At 48.0% G+C, this 23,742-nt stretch overlaps 1 protein-coding gene and 1 long non-coding RNA gene across 2 annotated transcripts; both read left to right on the forward strand.

The window, feature by feature from the left end:
• Positions 1-3,174: 3,174 nt before the first annotated feature.
• Positions 3,175-8,619, forward strand: LOC135397343 (uncharacterized). Its single transcript, XR_010423632.1, has 2 exons — positions 3,175-3,254; positions 8,035-8,619. It is a non-coding gene; the product is annotated as an uncharacterized LOC135397343 (long non-coding RNA).
• A 9,473-nt stretch (positions 8,620-18,092) lies between these two features.
• LOC135377552 (heat shock protein 68-like) lies at positions 18,093-20,299 on the forward strand. Its single transcript, XM_064610060.1, has one exon. It carries the CDS (start codon positions 18,175-18,177, stop codon positions 20,107-20,109), a length of 1,935 nt encoding a protein of 644 aa, XP_064466130.1. The 5' UTR covers positions 18,093-18,174; the 3' UTR covers positions 20,110-20,299.
• Positions 20,300-23,742: the final 3,443 nt, after the last annotated feature.

The following is a 23,742-nucleotide window of genomic DNA, read 5'->3' on the forward strand; positions in this document are numbered from 1 at the left end:
GAGGTATACGTCTTCTTATGACGTTACGCATTTCTGTTAACGGTCGCAGAAAGGTGTACGCCCCCCATTCCCCTCAAATTAGGAATGATAACGGCATCATTCTGTACAGTGGCTGGCCTTGAGTTCCGGCGTTGAGTTCCGTTTTTCTTTTATGTGTACCCACAAGATGGTGCAAGCAATGTGCTTGTGACAAACCTCTCCCCAGTTTCTTGGAAAGCATTATTCTACACACTTAAAAATGAACTTCACCTCACAGCACGCTCCTAGCCAACCATCAGCCCGAGTGACATCGTTCTCTCCCCTGATTTGTTGAAAACGGGAGGCGTACGCCTTTTGTGACACTTGTGCAGATATGTTTATTGTCACAAAAAGGTGTACGCCCCGCGCTTTCCACAAATCAAGAGTGATAGAGGTATCACTCTGGTTGGCCTTCAGCGTGCTATGTCGCGCAGCTTTGTTTTAAGAGTGTTATAGCTGCCAGCCATTGCACAGAATCAGGGCCGGCGATGGGGGGGGGGGGGGGGAGTAAGGCGACCGCCTTAGGCCCCGCGCACGAAGCCCTCAACCAGGGATTACTTTTTTTATATACAGGGTTCGCCAAGATAAACTTCGGGGTTTGTAACGAAGATAACACAAATAAGAACAGTGTCGGAAAGCTAAAGTAGACGTTAGACGACGTATTATGCCCCCAAATTTTATGTCCATAATGCCGCCTAGTCTGTTACTCTGCGGATAAATCGTGAAAATTAAAAAACCGCCGCTGCCTAATCGGCTATACCTGTGTTCCAGCTACTTTCCTCAGATAGCGACACGCGGTCGAAAGCGGCGTCGCAGAGAACTAGTCTGCATTCAGTTCGACATGTTCGATGTCGTCTGCAACGCCGCGCTCGACTGCTTCGCCATCTGACGGAAAGAACGAGCTGAGAAGACGGAGCTGAACCACAGTTGTTCAGCTCGGTTCCGTCAGATGGCGAAGCAGCCGAGCGCGGCGTTGCAGACGACATCGACGACATGTGGAACTGAATGCAGACTAGGGCTGCGTTCCAATACCTCTCGGCCGCGAAGCCGCCTGACTAGGCAGCTGAGTAGACCCCTTTGCTTGTCACTATTGGAACAGGCTTGCCTAGCCGAGGCGCCTGTGGCGCCATCTCGTTGCTCACGCAAGAAATGCGTACGGCGCAAGCGCAGCTGGTACTAGCCATCCCGGCTGTCAGATGGTCAGGCGTATAACTAGACTGCATCGATGCGCACTAGGCGGTAGCCGACTGAATAGCGGACTTGGCGAGATTTGGAACGAGACTTAACATGGCGGCACTTCCGGTTAGACCGCTAGGCAGTCGACTAACCGGGGTATTGGAACGCAGCCTAGTTCTCTGCGACGCCGCTTTCGACCGTGTCGCTATCTGAGGAAAGTAGCTGGAACACAGGTATAGCCGATTAGGCAGCGGCGGTTTTTTAATTTTCACAATTTATCCGCAGAGTAACAGACTAGGCGGCATTATGGACATAAAATTTGGGGGCATAATACGTCCTCTAACGTCTACTTTAGCTTTCCGACACTGTTCTTATTTGTTTTATCTTCGTTACAAACCCCGAAGTTGATCTTGGCGAACCTTATCAAGTATGCACTTAATCGTGTGAAATAGGCCCCGCACACCCCTAGCACCGGCCCTGCACAGAATGATGCCATTATCACTCCTGATCTGTGGAAAGCGCGGGGCACCTGCCTTTTTGTGACAATTAACATGGTTGCACAAATGCGTGCACATAAATGGGCGTGCGCCTCGCGTTTTCAACAAATCAGCGGACAGAACGATGTCAATCGCGAATGTGGTTGGCTAGGAGCATGTTAGGCGGTGAAGTTCTGGATCAAGAGTCCTCAGACGCTTTAAAGACAGATGTCGGCAGTTCCATGTGAAGTCGGCCAAGACCCCCCCCCCCTCCCGCGGTACTCGTGACGTTGAACACCTAAGCGTAGACGACAACGGCCAGCAGATCCACCATCACCATCACCCTGTTTCAAGTGTGCACGATACGAGCAGAATGATACCATTATCACTTCAGATATGAGGACAGAAGGGGTCGTATGCCTTTTCGTAGCAATTTTCACATAGACAAAGTGTCAGAACAAGGCGTACTCCTCTCACCATTAACAAATCAAAAGACAGAACAATATCATTCTGAATGATGGTTGAGCCTGAGTGGAGAGGGTAGCGATGTTCTTTTTCTATACTCTTCAAGCATAGCTTCACCACGTAGCATGCTGAAGGCCAACCATTGCAGTTATCACTCCTGATTTGTGGAAACCGCGGGTCGTACGCCTTTTTGTGACAATAATGTAACTGCACAAGTATCGTAAAAGGCGTATGCCTCCCGTCTTTAACCTATCAGGGCGGTGGAACGATGCCATTCGGGATGGTGCTATGCGGTGAAGTTCCATTTTAATGTGGGGCCTGGACTCTGGACAAAGGAGAATGACTCTGTAGAATGTGAAGCTCTCTGCCTGCTTGTAGCTCGAAGTACAGGACAACTCAAGGTTAACCTAACCATAAGCGCTCCCAGGATTTTTTTTTTTTTTTTGTTGTTGTTCCACGGGAGGGGGTAAGGGGACAACCCCTTTACCCCTTCTCCTCGAGACGCACGCCGCGGACTTTGCGGACGTCCAGAGGTTCAGACTATTACTACGACATCTGAGTACAAACCATGACGACCTGCGAGTAAAGACTGCAATTTTCGCAAGTGACCTTGGAACGCCAGTGGGGACACGGTCGGCCCCCTCTCGGAATACCCATGAACCTAACCGCCTTTCGAATAAGCAAAAATGCGTGAAGCCTCCCATGTACCATTGAAAAGGGCAAATGACAGAGATCCCATTTGCAGCACGAATTCATTTTGCTGTGATTCCATCACAGCGACGACTGCATTATTCTTTTCTTGTCCTGTCCTAATCATCATCATGATTAGTAGGAGTGTATCAATCGCTTAATTTATCGCACCTGCCGTTTCACCATTAGCGAGTGCAGCGATGATGCGGCTAAGGACTTCCGTCCTCTCCTCGTTTTGCGTTACATGGTTCACTGCCTTCGTTTTTGACGGTTTTTTTTTTTTTTTTTTCTCTCTCAGGGACAGGCCCAACCACGCTCTACATCCTGTTATGAGAACAATGTGCGCGCCTGTACACTCGCGGTAACAGCAACTGGTGGAACCCTTGTCACGTAGACTGGAGACAAATTCCGCATGGTGCCTGGTCAACGGTAAGTCGTGCGCTGAAGAGCGCTCTAGTGTATAACATGCACGGTGATAATGCTAGTAGTATAGTGTCGGGGCTAACTCGCTACTGTAACGAAGTTGTAACTTAACTCGTTGCTTTTGTGTTCCAGTAACTTCTTGAGGAACTCGTTCCTTTTGTTTACTTCTGATCCACAAAGAATGCGAGCTGCGTCATCTTTTCTCCCTCTCTGCGCGCCGATTGCACGTGCCCGGCGTCGCGACATCAATATCTGATCTACACACTAAGAACAGAACTTCACCGCATAGCACGCTGTGTGCCAACCATTGCCACGGTTGATAGGGTTATCTCTTCTGATTCGAGGAAAGAGGGAGGCGTACGCCTTTTTGTATCAATTATCATGTATTCAAATTGACACAAAAAGGCGTACGTCCCCCCTTCTCTCCGAGTTAGAAGCGATAACCCTATCATTCGTGGCAATGGCTGGCGCAGAGCGTGCTATGCGGTCAAGTCCAGTTTTTAGAGTGTAATTCTACACAGGTCAAGAAGTAAAGAGTGCGTATTACGTAGCGAGTAACTTGAAAGTTACTCATTACTTTTCCAAAGTAACTTGATAACTTCAATTTGACTTCCATAATTTGTAACTTTGTTAGTTATATTTTTTACGTTGTAGCTTAACTTGTATATATAACGTGTTCTATCTGTCGAGTAACTTCCTCATCTCTGGCAAGAACACTTGGGATGGCTATACCCGTAACATAGATGAACCAAGTGCAACAAACACAGTACCTGACGGTGTTATGTTGCACCGGCAACAGCGTCCTACACTCTAAAAACAGAAGTTCACCGCATAGCACGCTGTGCGCCAACCACTGCCACGAACGATAGGATTATCGCACTGGATTCGAAGAGAGAGGGAGGCATACGCCTTTTTGTGTCAATTTGGGTATATGATAATTGGCACAAAAACTTCACCACATAGCACGCTCCTAGCCAACCATCGTTCCAAATAATATCATTCTGTGTTCCGATTTGTTCAAAACAGGGGGGAGGCGCCTATCTGGGACAAGATAATCTGTCCCAGATAGGCGCCTCCTCCCATTTTCAACAAATCAATATACAGAATGATATCATTCAGAATGATGGTTGGCTATGAGCGTGCTATGTGGTGAAGTTCTGTTTTAACAGTGTATCATTCGTGGCAGTGGCTGGCGCACAGCGTGCTATGCGGTGAAGTTCTGTTTTTAGAGTGTAGCCAACCACACTCTAAAAACAGATGGTGGTGGTGGTGGTGCTTGTGAAAGAGCTCGCCGTCGTCGGCCTCACAAAGGTGGTCACGACTAACGCTCCGGAGGGGGGGGGGATGTGCGTCCTGGGCCGACTTCTACGGGAACTGTGCCAACATATGTCTGACAGCGTCTGAGGAAAACCCAGGTAAAACCCCAGAACAGAACTTCCCCACATACACTCTTAAAAATGAACTTCACCGCATAGCACGCTCCTAGCCAATCATCATCTCGAATGATATCGTTATCAGCCCTGATTTGTTGAAAACGGGGGGCGTACGCCTTTTTTGTGACAATTATGAACAGCATAAGTGTCACAGAAAAGGCGTACGCCCCCCGTTTTCAACAAATCAGGGCTGATAACGATATCATTCGAGATGATGATTGGCTAGGAGCGTGCTATGCGGTGAAGTTCATTTTTAAGAGTGTAGTATGAGGAAGGCTAACCAATGCAGAGAATGATACCTTTATCACTCCCGACTTGTGGAAAGCGCGGGGCGTACGCTTTTTTTTAACTGCATAAGTGTTCCAAAAAGGCGTATGCCTCCCGTTTTTAACCAATCAGGAGGCAGAACGAGGTCATGCGGGATGGTGATTGGCTAAGAGCGTGCTATGTGGTGAAGTCTGTCTTTAGAGTGGCCGACAACGGCAAGCCCTTTCACAACCACCACCACCTTTCTTTAGAGTGCATCAGCCCGAGTGACAACGTTCCCTCCCTTGATTTGATGTAAACGGGAGACGCACGCCATTTTTGTGGTAATTATCAACTGCATAATGTCACCAAAATGACTACGCCCCCCCCCCTCCCGTTTTCTGCAACCCAAGGGTGAGAACGTTGTCATTCAGGATGATGCTTGGCTATAGGGGCGTGCTATGTGGTGAAGCTCCGTTTTTTAGTGTGCGGGGGGCCTTGAGCGTGTTATAGGAAGGGAGTTGCCTCAGGACAGAAGCCGCCGATATTTCGAACAGAGACTGTTCTTCTTCTGGGTGTTATGCTCTTCTGGCGTGTTATGTTCTACTGTTCTTCGCCCACTTCTGTGTGGCCAACAACAGCGAGCAGAACCTGCCATTACCCATTACCCCCCCCCCCCCCCTGTTCTAAGAGCAGGTTTACGCGTGCCGAAGAACAATGTCACTCGGAATAATGGTTATCGAGGAGCGTGCTATATGGTGAAGTTCTGTTTTAACAGTGCAGGAAACAGTGCAGTAACAGGACTAGTCCTAGAGAAAACATCGCCTATTCTCAAAATCGACGGGCGACCGACCCTGAACTAACATCACACCATTTTTTCACTCGTCAGCGCAAAGTAGACAAACAAAAAAAGATCCTTCCGTCAATACTATAGGGTTGCATAACATAAGGCTGACCTTCGTGTAAATCTTCTCCAATGCTTTGCCTTATTTTTTATGCTGCATCAAGTAGCGTGATTTCGTCCACAGTCTCAGTGGACTATACGTGATAAATGCGGGCGGTGAAATCTTCCCCTCGCTTTTCCGAGGGTTCCCAGGTCATGCGAGATCAACATGTGAACTCTCACGCTCAATCTGCCTTGTTGTGAGTTTCGCCTTTCACCTCTGGGCTGACTTGCTCGGCACGACAGAACAAAGTACAAAGTGTGTATGTCTAGCCCTCGTAGGTATTTTGTTAGTCGCACAGCGTTTGTTCTCTATACACACTCTTAGAAATGAACTTCACCACATAGCACGCTCCTAGCCAACCATCATCCCGAATGACAACGTTCTCGCCCCTGATTTGCTGAAAACGGGAGGAGGAGCCTATTTCGTGCCATTATGCACGGCACAAAATAGGCTCCTCCTCCCGTTTTCAACAAATCTAGGGCGAGAACGTTGTCATTCGGGGTGATGGTTGGCTAGGCGCGTGCTATGTGGTGAAGTTCATTTTTAAGAGTGCAGTATTGGCAGGACCGGCTCGCCGTTGTTGGCCACACAGAAGTGGGCGTCGTCACGACTATGAACATGAGCGCATAACATGCTCCAGGCCAATCAGCATTCAGAGTGATACCGCTCTGTCTGTGATACCGCTCTGATTTGCTAAGGTCGAGAGGCTTACCATTTTTGCAAGTATTACAGAAAAGGCGTACGTCTCCCGTTTTCAACAATCGGAAAAGAGAACGCCTTGAGCGTGTTATGTGCTCAACTTCTGTGTTTCGGAAGTGCAAGATTAGGCTTTTCTCTCACGTTCATCCACTGAGGCTGTACCATAGCACTTATCCAAATATCATACTGAAATAAAATAGATGGTGTGAGTAGTACTGGATAGTGTTGCGAGAGGGTGGTGGAGAGTTGGATTCGTGGCAACAGGCTTTTCCCGTGTCCTTACGCTGCTAAACCCTCATCTTCAATTAAAAGTGAAAATTGCGGAAAGCCTGTGACAGAGTGCCTGTCTTCACGCCTTCTTCACGTAACGACCAATGACAGGCGAGACACAAAGTAATCGAGGTCGATTACTTTGACGAGAATAGGGCCCCCAGTGCGCAGGTATGCTTCCCACCGCATGAGCTGCCGAGGGCGGTACTATCATCCCGAGTTACATCGTTCTCTCCAATGATTTGTCGAAAACGGAAGGCGTACGCCTTCCTGTGACAGTGTAAGTGTCACAAAAAGGCGTACGCCTCCCTTCGCAATGAATAATGGCAAGAAAGATGTCATTCGTGATGACGGGCTAGGGGGTTCAGAATGTGCCGCTTGCCACGGGACATCACGTTACATACTCAAGGCTAACCACTCCATAGAATGATCACGTTGACACTTTTAATTTAGGGTGGGTCGTATGACTTTTGTGGCCATTACCATAAATGCAAAGCGTAAAAAATAATAATAATAAAGATCAGTACGGCTTGACCGTAAAACACGCTGAACGCCAGCGATTGCACAGAATGATAGCGGTGTGACACTCCTGATTTGTTGAAAGCGCGGGGCGTACGCGTTTAGAGTCACAAAAAGGCGTACGCCAATCGGGGAGAGAACGATATTGGCTGGGAGTGTGTTATGCGATGAAGCTGTTTAAAGAGTGTAGGCTACGTTGAAGTTATGCTGTGAAGTTCTGCATTTCGCGAGTGGATCTGCAGACATTACACCTCGTTCTCTCCTTAAATCTGTGTACGTTTCATATTTTTTTGCATCCTCGCCTCGCCTTCCTCGTGGCGATGATGGAGCAAAAGAGTAATTCCCTAGCCACACGGCAAACTTAATGCATTAAACAGAATGGCAGTAACTTCACCGCCTAACCAACCATCATAGCAAATGACATCGTTCTCTGCCCTGATTTGTTGAAAACAGGAGGCTTACGCCTTTTCTGCTACATTTATGCCCTGCATAATTGTCACAAAAAGGCGTACGCCACCTGTTTTCAACGAATCAAGGGAGAGCACGATGTCATTCGAGATGATGGTTGGTTAGGAGGTGAAGTTACTGCCATTCCGTTTAACGCATTAAGTTTGCCGTGTGGCTAGAGTATAACTTGATGTATTATAACGAGGGGCCGTTCTATCCTTGCAGGCAAACCGCCTTACTCACGAGTAGCCCCCAGCACTAGAATGGGAATGAGTGAGTGCGCATGGTTGTCAAGCGCATTGTTTCAACACGTTTGTGTTCGTGTATACGTCGGTGTACTTGCACTTTTTTTCGTGGTAGGAGCTACCTGTGCAGCGCTCGTCCATCCTGCTTGGGTCATGTGTTTCCCGCTGGGCGAGATGGCAGCGCGAGTCACCAGGGCACTCTGGCTCAAACTTGGAGGCCTGAACGAGTGCCATTCTGAGCCGATTGCAACGCTCACTGCAAGCCACTGGAAATATGTGAAGGCCGCGAAATTTTCCTCTCAAACCGGTGTCATCACAAGGCCCGTGCAGAACTTCGCCACGCACGTGGACAACGCGTGCCCTGAAGCGACTTCAGGAACAGCCGCTAATTCTTCAGACATGAACGCCTCGATGCTCTCGCAACCTTATCTCTTGTGGATCGCCAGAGTGCCACACCCCATGGACGACAAGGATACGCCCAGAACTGAACTTTGAAATGAGCTCATTCAAAACATTCCCCAACATTGTTCCCAGTGATTTGTAAATATACATGATTGCCATAAGACTCCGGGTGTCTTTTATAAACTTTCGTATCGCCGATGAAGATGAAAGTCACTGAAAAGGTTAGCCAGCTGTAGGGATCGAACCCACATCTTCTGGATTGCCGGTCCAGGGCTCTACCAATTGAGCTAAGCTAACACGCCTCTCCAGCGACTTTCGGGGTGCGTCATCTGAAGGGACGACAACGAAGGGACGACGTATCGCAACAGGCTGTCGCCGGTAACCCCTGCGGCATGCACGAGCGATGAGGCCCAGATATATGGCGACTGGCAGAGACCATTCGAAGCCTTCCACGGGTTCACGTATAGATTCCCTCCTCGAGTCCAGCTGTATGGAATTTATAGTCCGACGAGAGCGTAGAGATGTAGGAATGCCTTTTCAAGGTAACCTGACTAAGTAAACTTTCCCGTGCGATGTGTCGTAGAACTGTGACACGTTCTGGAGCACTAGTGCATAGCAGAGCGATAGAATTCTCAACTAGGCTCGGTTGCAACGTGCCAAGAAAGACGTCCCTCGTTAGATATACAACGCTCTCCTATGAAACTTTAAAGCCATTTTTAGATCCGTGATGACAGCGGCTGACGTCGTGGCAGACTTCCAGCCACACCCTCTAACGTTTCCCATTTTTCCGTGATAAAGTATACATTGCTTGTGAGGTCAAGCAACCATAAAAGCGGAACTTACACATTACGTTTGCTCTTTGAAGAACTCCAGTTCCAGACAGTGAGGTTGAAGGTACATCCTTCAGAGTCATTCTCAAGTCGTGACAACCGTACGGAAAGTGATGAATGTAGTGTCACCACAAAACGCTCCGTTGCTTTTCTTCACTTTAGGGGGTTGCTTTCCTGCCGCGGAGAAGGGTTCCGATGTCAGAACCGTCAGTGGTGCAAATACCGATGGATTTGTCACCTTTTGCAAGAATGTCAGACCGCGGATGCACATACATATCGCGCGGAAAAGCCTAAGCTTCAACCGCAAATAGTGACAAAACAACGTGAGCCTGCCACGCGAGAATAGCATTCTTAAAATAAAACCGAGACCGTGATGCCCTGCTTCAAATATGCGGTCGAGTTGTATCGCATCCGGCCACTTGCAGGAGGTGTGCCAACACCTCTCTTAATTGACGGCGCAGCTCTGATAGCACGACGCGAAGAAATGGGAGCTGGCATCAGTCACAGCCGCAAGAACAAGGGAAGCCCTCTTTACTGTACATGCCTGTGGCGTACTACCTGCTGTCTACTAGCACAAACTCTCATTTCTCTTTTCTAGGGACTGCTTAGGCGTTCTTTTTCCTTCAAGTGCCGCTAACCAGAGCAGGTTTTAAAGCTTGGGCACGGCTCGGCATCGATAGGGGAAGAAAATCGCTACCTTGGTCACACTAGCTGAAAAGCTGCGACGAGTGAGTATCTGCACGTGGTCCAGTGGAACACCCTGATCTCCCATTCAGCTCACGCATTTCGAGGCTGGTTTGAAGATGCTCAACATCAAACGAGGACGAGGGAAAGGAAAATGCTGTTTGGGAGCGGGTAGAAGGATCTAGCGAAAGAGAGATCCATATCACTTGTGACCACAAAGCGAACACAAGCTTCATTTGGCTTCTGAGCTAAACAATGAAGTGTTTACGTAATTTTGCGCCCACAACTGTTGCAAATTGTTGCAATGTACAATCTGTGACACATTGCACTGAATTGTAACTAGTGTGCCAAATGCTAGAAAAGCAAAAAAAAAAAAAAAAAAAGGAAAGAACGAGTGACACGAATTTTGTGAACACAACATTCGGAGTTGGTGAGCTGGATTTGACGGATCAAGCAATTTCGCCACAGTAAAAATGTTGTAAATATGAAAATGTGACGGGTTCATTTCTGAACGTATTCTATAGTGGTTCTAATGAACCTCGTGGGCGTGAAACTGTAAAAATTGAGATAAAAAGATCGTTGGTAGATATCTGGTGATGGCAAGCTACAAACGCGTTGTATTGGCGTGCTCCAGCTGTCCAGAGCTGCAACGTCCTGGAACAACGTGCAAATGAATAACGAATGAGACACTGTGGGGTGAAAGTGAACCATGGAAAAAGCCACTATCAAGATCGAACGTAAGTGAAACTGGACTGTGCGTCCTCAAAACTGTCGACCTTGTCCAGTCTTTGTCCCACTCCTCAGAGTCAATGAAAACTTCTTCAACTATCCAGCAGGAGCAATCAATCGAGCAATGGGCAAAATAAGGCAATCATAGATAACTTTTAATAAATTACCAATGCAAAATGTCATTTGAATGCAAAACGGATCCCAGACAGAGACAGGCAAACTACTGGCGTACTATACTGCTGTCCAGGGAAGGATAACGGACGTATTTTGGTTACCGTTTCCATTTTCGTTACTGCTATATTTTCGTTTCCGTTATCCGTTTCTGATACCGGCCTTTCTATTTCGCTACCGCTACGTTTCCGTTACTGTTTCCGGTAATGGAACAGTTACAGAGCTGCGGGAGGACGACCCTTCCGGCTGTCTCAGCACCCTGTTTTGCCCAAGTGTTGCTTCGTTGTCACGCGTACACACTATACAAGTAATTTTACGTCGTTGGGATGCGCACATCTTGCAAGATTAAAAAAAAAAAAAAATGTAGGAACATGTCTTCAGCCTTCAGTGACTCGGAGTCCACACTCTTAGAAATGAACTTCACCGCATAGCACGCTCATAGCCAACAGTCATCTCGAATGATATCGTTATCTGCCCTGATTTGTTGAAAACGGGAGGCGTACGCCTTTTTTGTGACACTTATGCTGTTCATAATTGTCACAAAAAAGGCGTACGCCTCCCGTTTTCAACAAATCAGGGCAGATAAGGATATCATTCGATATGGTGGTTGGCTAGGAGCGTGCTATGCGGTAAAGTTCATTTTTAAGAGTGCAGCAACTCCAGATGGGCGTAACCTTCATCCAACGTCGCATTTATAAGCGGACGCTCTCAGTAGTAAATAATACTGCCATGGCCACGGTGAAAGGAAAAAAAAAAGTACAAAATAAGTAACTAAAAATCGTAGGCTGTCTTTCTCGTGCTATGGTGGAGTATAGTCATGTGATGATGTCATGAGGACTGAGACGAGGTAAGCGACGGATGCACCCTCGAGATCCAATATTGCACTTCCTTTCCATGCTGTCGTGTAGTATTTAGAGCATTACACAGAATGGAGTCATCAAAATACAAGAACTAAATATGAAAAGTCACTCAAATGTCATCGCACAACAGGAATAGCCATTACCCGAATTCAGTACCGGACGATAAATTCGTTTCCGTTTCTGTTTCGGGTAATGAGGACCGTGGTATGCGTTTCCGTTTCCGTTATCGTTACCATCTCCAATTTCGGTAATACAGTCATGTCTCGCATATCTGGAGTTCAGATAGCCGGAAAACTCGTTATCCGGACTACATTCCCGGGAACGAACCTGCCACCATTGAATTTTGTCTCGGTTATCCGGAATTCGTTATCCGTATCCGGACAGCAAGTACGGGGACCAACCTTTGAGGACCTATGTCATTTTAATTTGCTTATCCGGAAAAGTGTCAGCGTCTTCTGTCACTGGCATGTGCTGTGTCCGCATTATTCCGGAAAAATGTCACATCTCACAGGTGCATTCTGTACTGTTTGACTCCCCTTTCTTCAGAGGTGACTCATTTTTGTTGTGTGCGGGTACGAAATAGAGATCGTAGACAGTATAAGAGGTGCCTTGTATCCACTGGGCGAAATCCACATGCCAATGTTCAGGCCATTCGAAAGTATCGCTTGTCTTATGCCAAATATATTTGCAAGAAGACAAACATGTGCACGGACCTTTGAACAGCAGGGTGACACAGCGGATGTCGTGGCTGTGACCAAAATTCTGCACCACCCTGTGTCTACTAATTTCAGGCAGCTCACTTCGCATGAATTTTTGAAGTAACAATATTTTCCTTGTTTCCTTTTCTGGAGCGACAAAGTCGTCTCTAAATTTTTCGGGTTTCCACAGAAGTTTGCTTGGTTTCCTTTATCCGGAAATTCGTTATCCGGACGAAAAGGGACGACTCCCAAGCTGTCCAGATAATCGAGACATGACTGTATACCGTTTCTGTTTCCGTTACCATTACCCTTCCCTGCTGCTGTCAGCGCAAACTCTCATTTCTCTTTTCTAGGGACTGCTTATGCGCTTTTTTTTCCCTACAAGTGCCGCTAATGTATATGAATGCAAAGACATGTCTTTGACTTCAGTCCAGTGCCATGTGGCAGAACCCTTGGCAAGATTCGAAGAATAAGCTTATCAATGCACGAGTGCCCATATCAAGATGTTACTATGCACATTACGCGGTCCTTTTGTCAACGATTACGCGTACAGGACGAAAACACTTGTTACCGACTCGAGTATCTGTCGAACTGGAATGTAAGAAAAATATGGAGGTAAAAACATATATGAGGATGTGAATAAGAAAGCGTGCATAGAGATAAACTAGATACAGTCACCGAAACACGTGTCTGGCTTCCAGTCGCATGACATTGACACAAAGCGAAACTAATGTTATGTTTGGCTGGTTCACGATAACCGGGCCGAAAACACGATGAGCCAATCGCGCTGTTTCGTTGAACTGACTGACATCAGATTGTTGATCTTCCATTTGACAATTTCCTTTATCGTATCGCTTTCATGGAGTGCTTCCGGTCTCCTAAAACCTCCGGAAAGCCGCGGATGTTACAACACCCGTTAGTCCCGGTCGCGCAGCAAATGCAAACAATTAAGTGCTTCCGGAGCGATCAATCTTCCAGACTTATCTCTGCATAGTACATAAGGGAAGACAGTTTAGTCATCTTTTCCGTCTCGCAATGAGCAACTCGAAGGCTTCACTAGGAATACTACACTCTAAAAACAGAGCTTCACCGCATAGCACGCTCCTAGCCAAACATCAACCCCATGCCACAAAAATGGCATTTCAGAAAATCAGCGGAAAGAACGATGTCACTCGAATTGAAGGTTGGCGAGGAGCGTGCTCTGTGGTGAAGTTCATTTTTACATAACTCCACCCCGTAACACGCTCCCACACCCTTGAAACAGAAGTTCACCGCATAACGCGCTCGTAGCCAACCATCGTCCCGAATGACATCGTCCTCATCCCTGGTTTGTTGAAAACGGGATGCGTACGCCTATTTGTGACACTAGTGCAGTTATGTTAATGGGTACGAGAAGGCGTACGGCACGCGCATTCCACGAAATGAAACAGCCAACCATCATCCCGAGTGACATCGTCCTCTCCCCTGATTTGGTGAAAACGTGAAAAAATGGCGTACGCCCCCCCCCCCCCCCGTTTTCGTCATATCAAGGGACAAGGGAGAGAACTTGTCATTCGGGATGACGTTTGGCCTTGATCGTGCTATGTGGTGAAGTCCTGTTCTTGGAGCAGGTATACGCGTGCCAGGGGTGTCGGTTGCCGCCTATGGGATGTCGTCAGAGCATCTGACGTCGCAGTCGTATCGCCAGTTCAAAAGACCTTCATAGACCAGAAGGGACGCTCCAATGACGCATGTGTCCAGTTACAGCGTCTACAGATAAAGCTTTATCTGCGGCATAGACGAAACTATTCCGCACGACCCAATTTTCACCCTCGCATTTTTGAGCACTTTCGCGCGTACGACCCTTGCAGATTGCGCGCATACCGGTGCTTGCATATAGTATTATGCATTTCGTCGATGCCAATGAATCGATAGGAGTGATTGATTCTGACAGGGCGACGTCATCCAAGGTTTGCTCTCTTTGTCCTGTACTTGTCTTGTTCTGATGGACGTGCGAGAGACTGCAGGGAGAAGCTCTGATTGGCTACCAGTGAGCACTAATCGCAGATACCCCGACAGGAGGGGGTGACCCGGGTTCGAATCCGGGCGCCGGCTGTGCTGTGTGGGTGTTTTTCTCTATGTTTTCCTGAGACGGGCTTTAAGACAAATGTCGGCACAGTTCCTTGTGAAGTCGGCCCAGGACGCACAATCCCCTCTCCCCTGCGATAGTCGTGACGTTGCCCGCCAGAGTATGGCCGACTACGGCAAGCAGTTCGATCACCACCACCACCTATACACTGACCAAATCGTTTTGGAAAAAAGGTTACGTCGGGAACAACAAAGCAAAACCTGCAAAATAAGCCTTCATACTTTCTATTCAAAAGGCGCTTCTGAGCAAAGAGATGTAAACAATGAAACATCGGAAAACACGCCCTTGGGAAACGTAAATGCGTAGCTCACTTAACAAAAATTTCAGTGAATTAACGGACATTACAGATAAACTACTGTAAGGTATGGTATACAGGCGGTTCTGTAATACTCTCCATTTTAGTTGTTCTTCCACCAAACCAGACTAACAGTTCGGTATAAGCCGCCCTCGGTGTCTCACTCGGTCGCGTACGTGTCCGCCTGCTGATCCCAAGATCGCGGGTTCAAACCCGGCCAAGGACGGTGGCAACTTGGTGGAAGGGTACACGTTGCTCAGACATGCCGTCTTCCACGAGGGACGTTAAATACGGTGTGCCGTGTGTCGAGATTCCGGCGCACGCTAAAGAACCCTCAGGTGGGCAAAATTAATCCACAGACGTCGGGTCTGTGGATTAATTTTGCCCACCACACGACACTGTGGCGTCGCTCATGATTGCGGTTGTCTCGCGACGTAAAGCCCCGAATTACTATTATTAGTTACGACCTGAGCCCTTACGTCCAGCGGCGTATCTAGAGAGGACGGCGCCCATGGCAAGCTGTGCAGTTGCGCCCCTGTCGCAGTGTATCCAGGGGCGGATCCAGGGAAGATCCTCGGGGGGGGGGGGGGGGGCACTAAAAAAAAGAGAGGAGACGGGGGGGGGTCGCCATGTAAGACGGCGAGCTGCTGCGCTTTCATTTCACACCAGAACTTTATTTCTGATCTACAAGGCGCACGCGGGATTGGCGGGAAAACGGCGCGTGCGGCAGGAAAATCTGCCGGAATAGGGGGTAGAGGTATGTCTCGGGGGGGGGGGGGGGGGGGGCACCCCTGGATCCGCCCCTGAGTGTATCCCCATAATGTTGTTCGCGATAAACGAGGAACACTGCTGGCTTGTCGCTTATGTTTTTATTAACCCAGAATACACACAAAAACGACATGAGAAGAAAAATAATTGTCAGATTGGACAATTACAACACTATTTTCCAAGTCAGCACAAAAGCAATCGCAGCGCCGTGCTACAGACCTAACTATTTCATCTCCGCCGTCTGCTGCAAACCGTAAGTGATCGGCAAAAGAGTGACAGTGACGTCGGTATCTTCGCCCTCACTTAACGTCACAGAAAAACGTCATATGCGATGTAGGCAAACCCTTATCGCGGTATGTTTCACGATGTTTGTTTTGTCCCCCCCCCCTTTTTTTTTTTGCTTTCTCTTCTTCCTTCTTGTACTCGCAGTCGCTCGCCGTATCACTCCTTTCATCCTGCTGGACACGGCTCTTGCCCTTCATCGGTACGATAAGTGCTGATATGTAGTGGTGATGCGCAAAGCTCCTTGCAAGCATATAAACGAAAAGAAAACAAAGATCATACCGTGATAAGGGCTTGCTGGAATCGCATATGACGTCTTTCTGTGACGTTAATGGCGAATTGGGGTGGTCATTTCGTGGCAACTTTTTTTTTGCCAGATCCCGAGCAGTCATGTTCGCTTGGTCAAAGCGAAGCAATCTCGCATGTTCGTGTGGCGCTTTCCGGTCGCCCGGAATTTGCCAGCTAGCCCTTTTTTCGCTCGGCCTCGAAATGACCGAGCAGCGGGTTGCCCCACTATATCCGTGTCGTCACATCCGCACTGCAAGAGTGGCGAAGGACCGCATTGGCTGGCACGTCGAAGTTCACGTGGGTTAGCAGACGACGAAACCCGAAGACGAGCGACCACGATGCCCCCTAACGTGATCCCGGCGACTAAAACTGCCAGATTCCAGGCACTCATGTTCGGGTGGCAACAGTCACGTGATCCGGCGCGGTCGACGGCCTAGCAATTTCCCAGCGCTAGGCCGTGTTGCCATGACATGACCACCCGAATTCGCCATGAGTGAGGGCGGAGACATCGACGTCACTGTCGCTCTTTTGCCGATCCCTTGCGGTTTGCAGCAGACGCCGAAGGTGAAATAGTTAGGTCTGTAGCGCGCGCTGCGGTTACTTTTGTGCTTCTTCAGTAGTTCGAGCGGATCATGTGGAGACCTTGCTTTAATATCGGAATTGCAATGTGCTCCCTAAGGTCAATAATTAAAAAGTTGATCAAAATATATCTGTTAATTAGTCCCCTGATCGAGAAAAAATACGGTGTCCTAGTAGCAGCCCCGTCGAGTAATCCAATGACAAAAGTAAAACCGTCTTAAGGCAACTCCCCTTTTTATGAAAATTTGTTGCAGCTAAAAATAAACACCCTGTATATTACGATTATGTGTGCTGATAACGTAGGTTATCAGGACAAAGCTGACGTCAGGTTTGTCCTGTCGCTTCAACGGACTAGAAATAATATTAGACCAAGTTACTTACACGTTGGCCCTCTGTTATCAGGAATACAGTGCGTGTATTTTTACAGTATTCGGTTGCTTTCACGATACCTCTGCCTGTGATCAGCAAATCTGTAGCCGACAACAGAGCGCTCTGGGCGTTTTATGCATGGTTTTGTTTTTTGTTTTGTTTTTTCACAGTTTTCTCTGTAAACGGCAGCAGACTTTTTTTCTCTTTTTTTGTGTGCGCCCAATGACATTATCAACGGCTCACTACTTTGTTCGTCATTGAGATTTTAAATGGTCAGTGATTGCATACAAGATAGACGTATTTTTGTGTATAGTGTGTCTGCCTAAGCGGGTACTTGCTCCCTCATTGATATAGCCACTAAACACTCGTGGATACATGATGTGCACAAGAAGGCAATACGCGCGCGGAAAACTTCATAGACAAAGGAAAGTGAACAGAGCCTTTTGCTTCTCTGAACCAAATTCGGCCGTGCTGTCTCAAACCGCGGAGCTCATCACCACGTTCCGCCAAATCGAGTTGGCGGTAGCGTAGAAGCTGTTATTTTTGCGTCTCCAAGGTGCGCGGGGGCGCTTCTCAAAATAACTACCAACCTGAAAAGCGTGTCCCAATCGATGAATTCAAAAGTCTGGCACGCGCCATTTGTAAACTCAAGGTTGCAGATCGAAAAACATGCACTTTGTGTCTAAATCCAAGGTAAGCTACCGATCCGTCCGGACGAAGGACGAACCGACTCGTGCGGGAGGGCGAGCAACGGGACAGAGGATCTGCGCAGTCAAGAGTTCTAGATCTTGTCCCAACAATGTTTCAACCAGCTCTTTACAATTAGCTCTTTTGTTATGCAGTCTAGACGTGACAGCAGATCCTCCATGATTGGTTGGCACACATTTTCCCGCGTTCTTTCCCATCAACACAGAGAGGGCGCAGCGGAAGGTATAAATATAGCTGGGCCGGGGATTTGAGCCAAGGAGCGTTCATACACACCCTCATAACGACTGTGTGTCAGGAGTTTGTTCGAGACTTCGACAAAAGTACGCAATATGCCCGGCGCAGGTGCACCAGCCATCGGCATCGACCTCGGAACCACCTACTCTTGTGTAGGGGTGTTTCAACATGGTCGAGTGGAGATCATCGCTAATGACCAGGGGAACCGCACCACTCCCAGCTACGTCGCTTTTACTGACACAGAGCGACTCATTGGAGATCCAGCCAAAGCCCAGGTCGCTCTTAACCCCGAAAACACCGTATTTGACGCCAAGAGGCTCATCGGAAGAAAATACGACGATCCGAAGATACAGCAAGACATCAAGCATTGGCCTTTCAAGGTGATCAACCAGGGAGGCAAGCCCAACATCAGCGTCGAGTTTAAAGGTGAGCAGAAAATATTCAACGCTGAAGAAATTAGTGCGATGGTACTGGTAAAGATGAGGGAGACCGCAGAGGGCTATTTAGGAAAACCCGTAAAAGACGCGGTTATTACCGTGCCGGCGTACTTCAACGACTCCCAGCGACAAGCTACAAAAGACGCCGGTGTTATCGCCGGTCTCAACGTTCTGAGGATTATCAACGAGCCTACAGCGGCAGCACTGGCATACGGCTTGGATAAGAATTTGAAGGGCGAGAAGAATGTTCTCATATTCGACTTGGGAGGAGGGACATTCGACGTGTCCATACTGACAATCGATGAAGGGTCAATGTTCGAAGTTCGCTCCACAGCCGGAGACACTCACCTCGGTGGAGAAGATTTCGATAACCGTCTGGTGAACTATTTCGTAGAAGAATTCATGCGGAAGCACAAGAGAGATCTGAAGACAAACATTCGCGCCACTCGACGTCTGAGGACCGCTTGTGAACGCGCGAAAAGGACTCTTTCCAGCAGCTCTGAAGCAAGCATCGAGATTGACGCACTTTTCGATGGCATCGACTTCTATAGCAAAATAACCAGGGCCAGGTTCGAGGAGCTATGCCTGGATCTTTTCAGAAGCACGCTCGAACCGGTGGAAAAAGCACTGCAAGACTCGAAGCTAGGAAAATCGCAAATACAGGATATCGTTCTTGTTGGAGGATCGACACGAATTCCAAGAATTCAAAAGCTCCTCAAAGACTTCTTCAACGGCAAGGATCTGTCCATGTCCATTAACCCTGACGAAGCCGTTGCGTATGGTGCCGCTGTGCAAGCAGCTATCTTGACGGGTGACACGAGCGAAAACATCAAGGACGTGCTCCTTGTTGATGTTGCCCCTCTGTCACTTGGCATTGAGACAGCTGGTGGGGTCATGGCAAAGATCGTCGAGCGTAACAGTCGTATCCCGTGTAAGACTTCCAAAGCGTTCACGACTTACTCTGATAATCAGACTGGGGTAACCATACAGGTTTTCGAAGGTGAGAGGGCAATGACTAAAGACAACCACCTCTTGGGGACCTTCGATCTGATGGGTATTCCGCCTGCACCTCGAGGTGTCCCACAGATTCAAGTGACATTCGACTTAGACGCCAATGGAATCCTGCAAGTTTCAGCTAAGGATGAAAGTACAGGACGGTCTGAGAGCATTCGAATCACGAACGACAAAGGCCGACTTTCCAAAGAGGAGATCGAAAGAATGTTAGCGGAAGCTGAAACTTATCGGCAGGAAGACGAGAAACAACGCGAGAGAGTGGCCGCGAGAAATAACTTGGAGTCGTACGTCTACAACGTCAAACAGTCCGTGGAAATGGTGGGTCCGGAGAAATTAGAGGCCAGTGACAAAGAGAAGGTGCTCCGCAAATGTGAAGAAATTATAAGCTGGATCGACCGAAACACGCTGGCTGAAAAAGAAGAATACGACGACAAAATGAAAGACATGCAACAAGTTGCCACACCGATCATGACAAAGCTGCACCAAGGAGGAGGCAATCAACAGGCACCAAATGCAGGAGGGTCAGCGACTGGAGGTACACAGCGGGCCGGAGGGCCGAAGATTGACGAAGTCGACTAAAGTAAAGTCAAGACAGAACTTACGCTTTGCAAGCTCAAAACTCTCAATGATCTCGTGCGCTACAGGTGATTCTGCTTCCACGCTATAGCAGTCACTGTTCTGCTTCAAATGTACTCTTCGCGTCTTGTACAAAGTTACCTGTACACATCAGCTCAAAGGCTCACAAACAAATAAATGATATCATAGAGTTTCTAAATCTTTTACTAAATCTTACATGTGCGCACTCCGGTGGTTTTGATGACGCCGATGAGCGGCGTCATCAACGCCTACTCAGGTGCGCAAATGATCCCAAACAACGAATGGTTTTACGGTGGGATCGGTAAATCTAGGTTTCATCCCCAGTTATGGTGTAGTACACCCGTTTCCGAATTTGTCCAATGTTTCTTTTCCTTACTTTTCTTTTTGCATTACTCAACGTGCATGCGTTTGTGAGACGTGTGCCCAGAGCGATGAAGCTGGACCCATATTCTACAAAACTAACTGTTAGAAGCGTAGTGCTCAAACTGAGGGGGTTTCTATAGATACTCCGCCTTAACGTCAGTACACTTGCCCCATCTTCGTGGAAGACTGCATTCCAATCATGTAGATAAGGAATGGAATGCTAGCCATCCTATAGTACACACTGTTGTAGCTCTTCATCTGTGCAGAACCAAATTATTCCTAAATGCTCTTTATGTGGCCCGAATGGGCGGAAATCACTCGGTACAAAATCAGGCCTGTATTGCCGATGCCTGAGAATTTCCCAACGCATCGATAACTATAAGACCTCACTATCACGCATGTTGTGTGTGACCCTGCCATGGTCATTGGATGACTTGTTCGTTTGTTTAGTATGGGATCGATGAGTGACTTGTTTCGACATTTTTCCCGGCTTTTCCGACCAGGTTCGTTGTCAGTCCCCATGCAAGAAAACCCCTGGTGGTACACCATTGGCATGCTAGAATACGGCATAGCCATCGTTTTTTCTGCTGTTGGCACTGCCATGAATTTCTTTGGTCGTGGAGGGTCGCCGTTGAGCTATCCATAGCTGAATCGGTTAGGTTCCGGAGTATCGTCTCGTCACAGGTCAGGATATGCTGAAGGAACGCGTCTCCGCCTGCCTGGAACCGCTCCAGAAGCTGTGTTCATCAAATCAAAACGACCTTGATACCCAACGCGCGCGCACTTTATTTCTTCTTTTTTTTTTTTTTTTTTTTGCGCGGCGGTTGCTCATGCACAATTGTCTCTACACTACTAACACCGATGTCGATATCAAGTACACTTAACCTCCCTTACTTTCACTTTTACACACAACCAATGCTCACTACAGCCCAACGGTCTATAACCTGCTGCATTGTCTGTCAATGGCATTCTCAAAAGTGGAATATCTTCTCTCGAAAGTGCTCTTTCCACAGCTCCATTGCTGCGACAGGCATACCAGATAGAGGCGCATGCTTTGACACCTACCATTGGAAAGCAGCTGGAGAGGTAGCAAGGACACAACCTTTTGCCGGTATCTATATATGCAGGATTGCGATGCCAAGTGACACATTTCGCGACGTCCTTCGAGCCTTCGTCCTTCGTGTGTCTTCGAGCCTGCCTATATAGTGGCTCTCCCATGGCGACGTAGCTCAGGACGTATGCGTTATGCTTCATTCAATGCTCACACATATAAGGCTTCGGGAGGTTTCAGCTATAGACTTCCTGTACTACGCAGGAATCGTCATACGGCGCCGAAAAGACTAATGTCTGGCAACCTTTAATAAATGGTTTATTGGCGAATTACTGTGCGGAGTAGCACACGAGTGCTGGTGTCATATATGCACTGGAGAGTCGTAACACGCGTACCATACTGCGCACGCAAAAGGGGAAACCTTGTGCAATATGAGGAATGGATAACAACATCTTCCTGGTGTGTGTTGAGCCTATGCGTAAAAGAGCCAATAAAATGCATTTAGACGCACGCAACGTCACAAGAGGATGTCATCTCTAACAACTCCCACAGACCTATTTCCTGTACTTCAATAAAGAAAAAAGTAGTCAAAAGAACAATGAAGGGCATGCAAGCACACACTATCTATACATGACGAAAATTGAGACGATGTTATTTACGCAACCACGAAGAATTGGACAACCCCTCCTAAACGACTGTACACATAAAACCACAACGCATACACGACGCCCTTTCCTGGTTTCCTCAATTGCACAATGTACAACACTCAAGTGCTTGGTTTGTCTTGGCAAGCCATTCTTTTCGTGTTTGCTTTGTCAACACAAAAACGAGTTTGATTGGAGGCGTGTTGGAGACAGATGCGTCTCCTATCCACAGCACTTCAAGTATCTTTGGCAAAAGGCACAGGTGTGTTACAATTGAATACTGAGAGCTTCACCACTCCGAAAACAGAACTCACTGCATAGCACGCTGTGCGCCAACTACTGCTACGAATGGTAGGGTTATCGCTTCCGATTCGAAGACCGAGAGCGGGGAGGGGAGGGGTACGATTTTTCTGTGTCAATTTGGATGTAGTATGTGGTAACTTACACAAAAAGGCGTACGCTCTCCTCTCTCTTCGAATCCGAAGCGATAACGCTATCATTCGTGGCAACGGTTGGCGCAAAGCGTGCCATGTGGTGAAGTTCTATTCTTAGCGTATAGACGCCTATACATGCCGTTTTCACTGCTTCCTGTTTGGTGCCAAAACGACGTCCGGTTTCACAGTAACCACGCTCTGCGCCAACCACTGTGCCTATTGATACAGTTATCGCTTCTGATTTGAGGAGAGAGAGGCTCGTATATATATACGCCTTTTCGAACTGCCACAAAGAGGCGTACGCCTCCCGTTTTCAACAAATCAGGAGAAGGAAAGATATTATTCTGCCTGGCGGCTGGTTCTGAGCGTCCTCAGTCGCGGAAGGACCGGAAGTCTTCTTGGCACCGGAAGTTGTGGCGGGGGGTGGGCGGGGGCTTGTTTATGTTTACCCGAGAATGTCATGTTAAAACAAAACTTCATCACACAACACGCTCAGGACAAAGAACTGCGGAGGACTATACCGTTATCACTCCTTATACGGGGGGGGGGGGGACGTGACGTATATGTCTTTCTGCGATTAGCGAGTTTTAGTACATCGGAAGAACGCTACGAAAACGATACGATAAAGGAACTTATCAAATCCAAGCTTCAGCCGCGGTATGCATACGATACGCTTTTGTCGCTTTCATGTAAGTATCCGCAGCTTATGTGACGTCACCCACTTCAAAGAAACAGAGCGATTTGCTTATCATGTTCTCGGAACCGTTATCGTGAGCACCCTCCGATGAACTAAAACTCGCTATTAGAGAGTTCTAGTGCGCCGTATGCTATCGCCTTTGCGTACGTAAGGGATAGCGGTGGTGGTTCTGCGCACGCGCAAAGAGAGCTTCGCGCATTGCGCAGAACCACCACACTATCCCTTAGTCCCTTACGCACGCAGGGGCGATAGCGCACGTAAGGAATAGCGTGGTGTTTCTGCGCAGTGCGCGGAGATCTCTTTATGTTTTGCGCGTGCGCAGGACCACCGACGCTATCCCTTACGTACGCAAAGCCGATAACGTACGATGCACTAAAACTCTCTATATTAAAGAAAACGCGAATCGTCACGAACAGGTGAGCGCCT

The sequence above is a fragment of the Ornithodoros turicata genome, chromosome 1 (assembly GCF_037126465.1).
Source record: "Ornithodoros turicata isolate Travis chromosome 1, ASM3712646v1, whole genome shotgun sequence".
NCBI lineage: Eukaryota > Metazoa > Arthropoda > Arachnida > Ixodida > Argasidae > Ornithodoros > Ornithodoros turicata.

Coding starts and splice junctions, on each gene's coding strand:
- LOC135377552 (XM_064610060.1), top strand. CDS start 18,175: ATGCCCGGCGCAGGTGCACCAGCCATCGGCATCGACCTCGGAACCACC.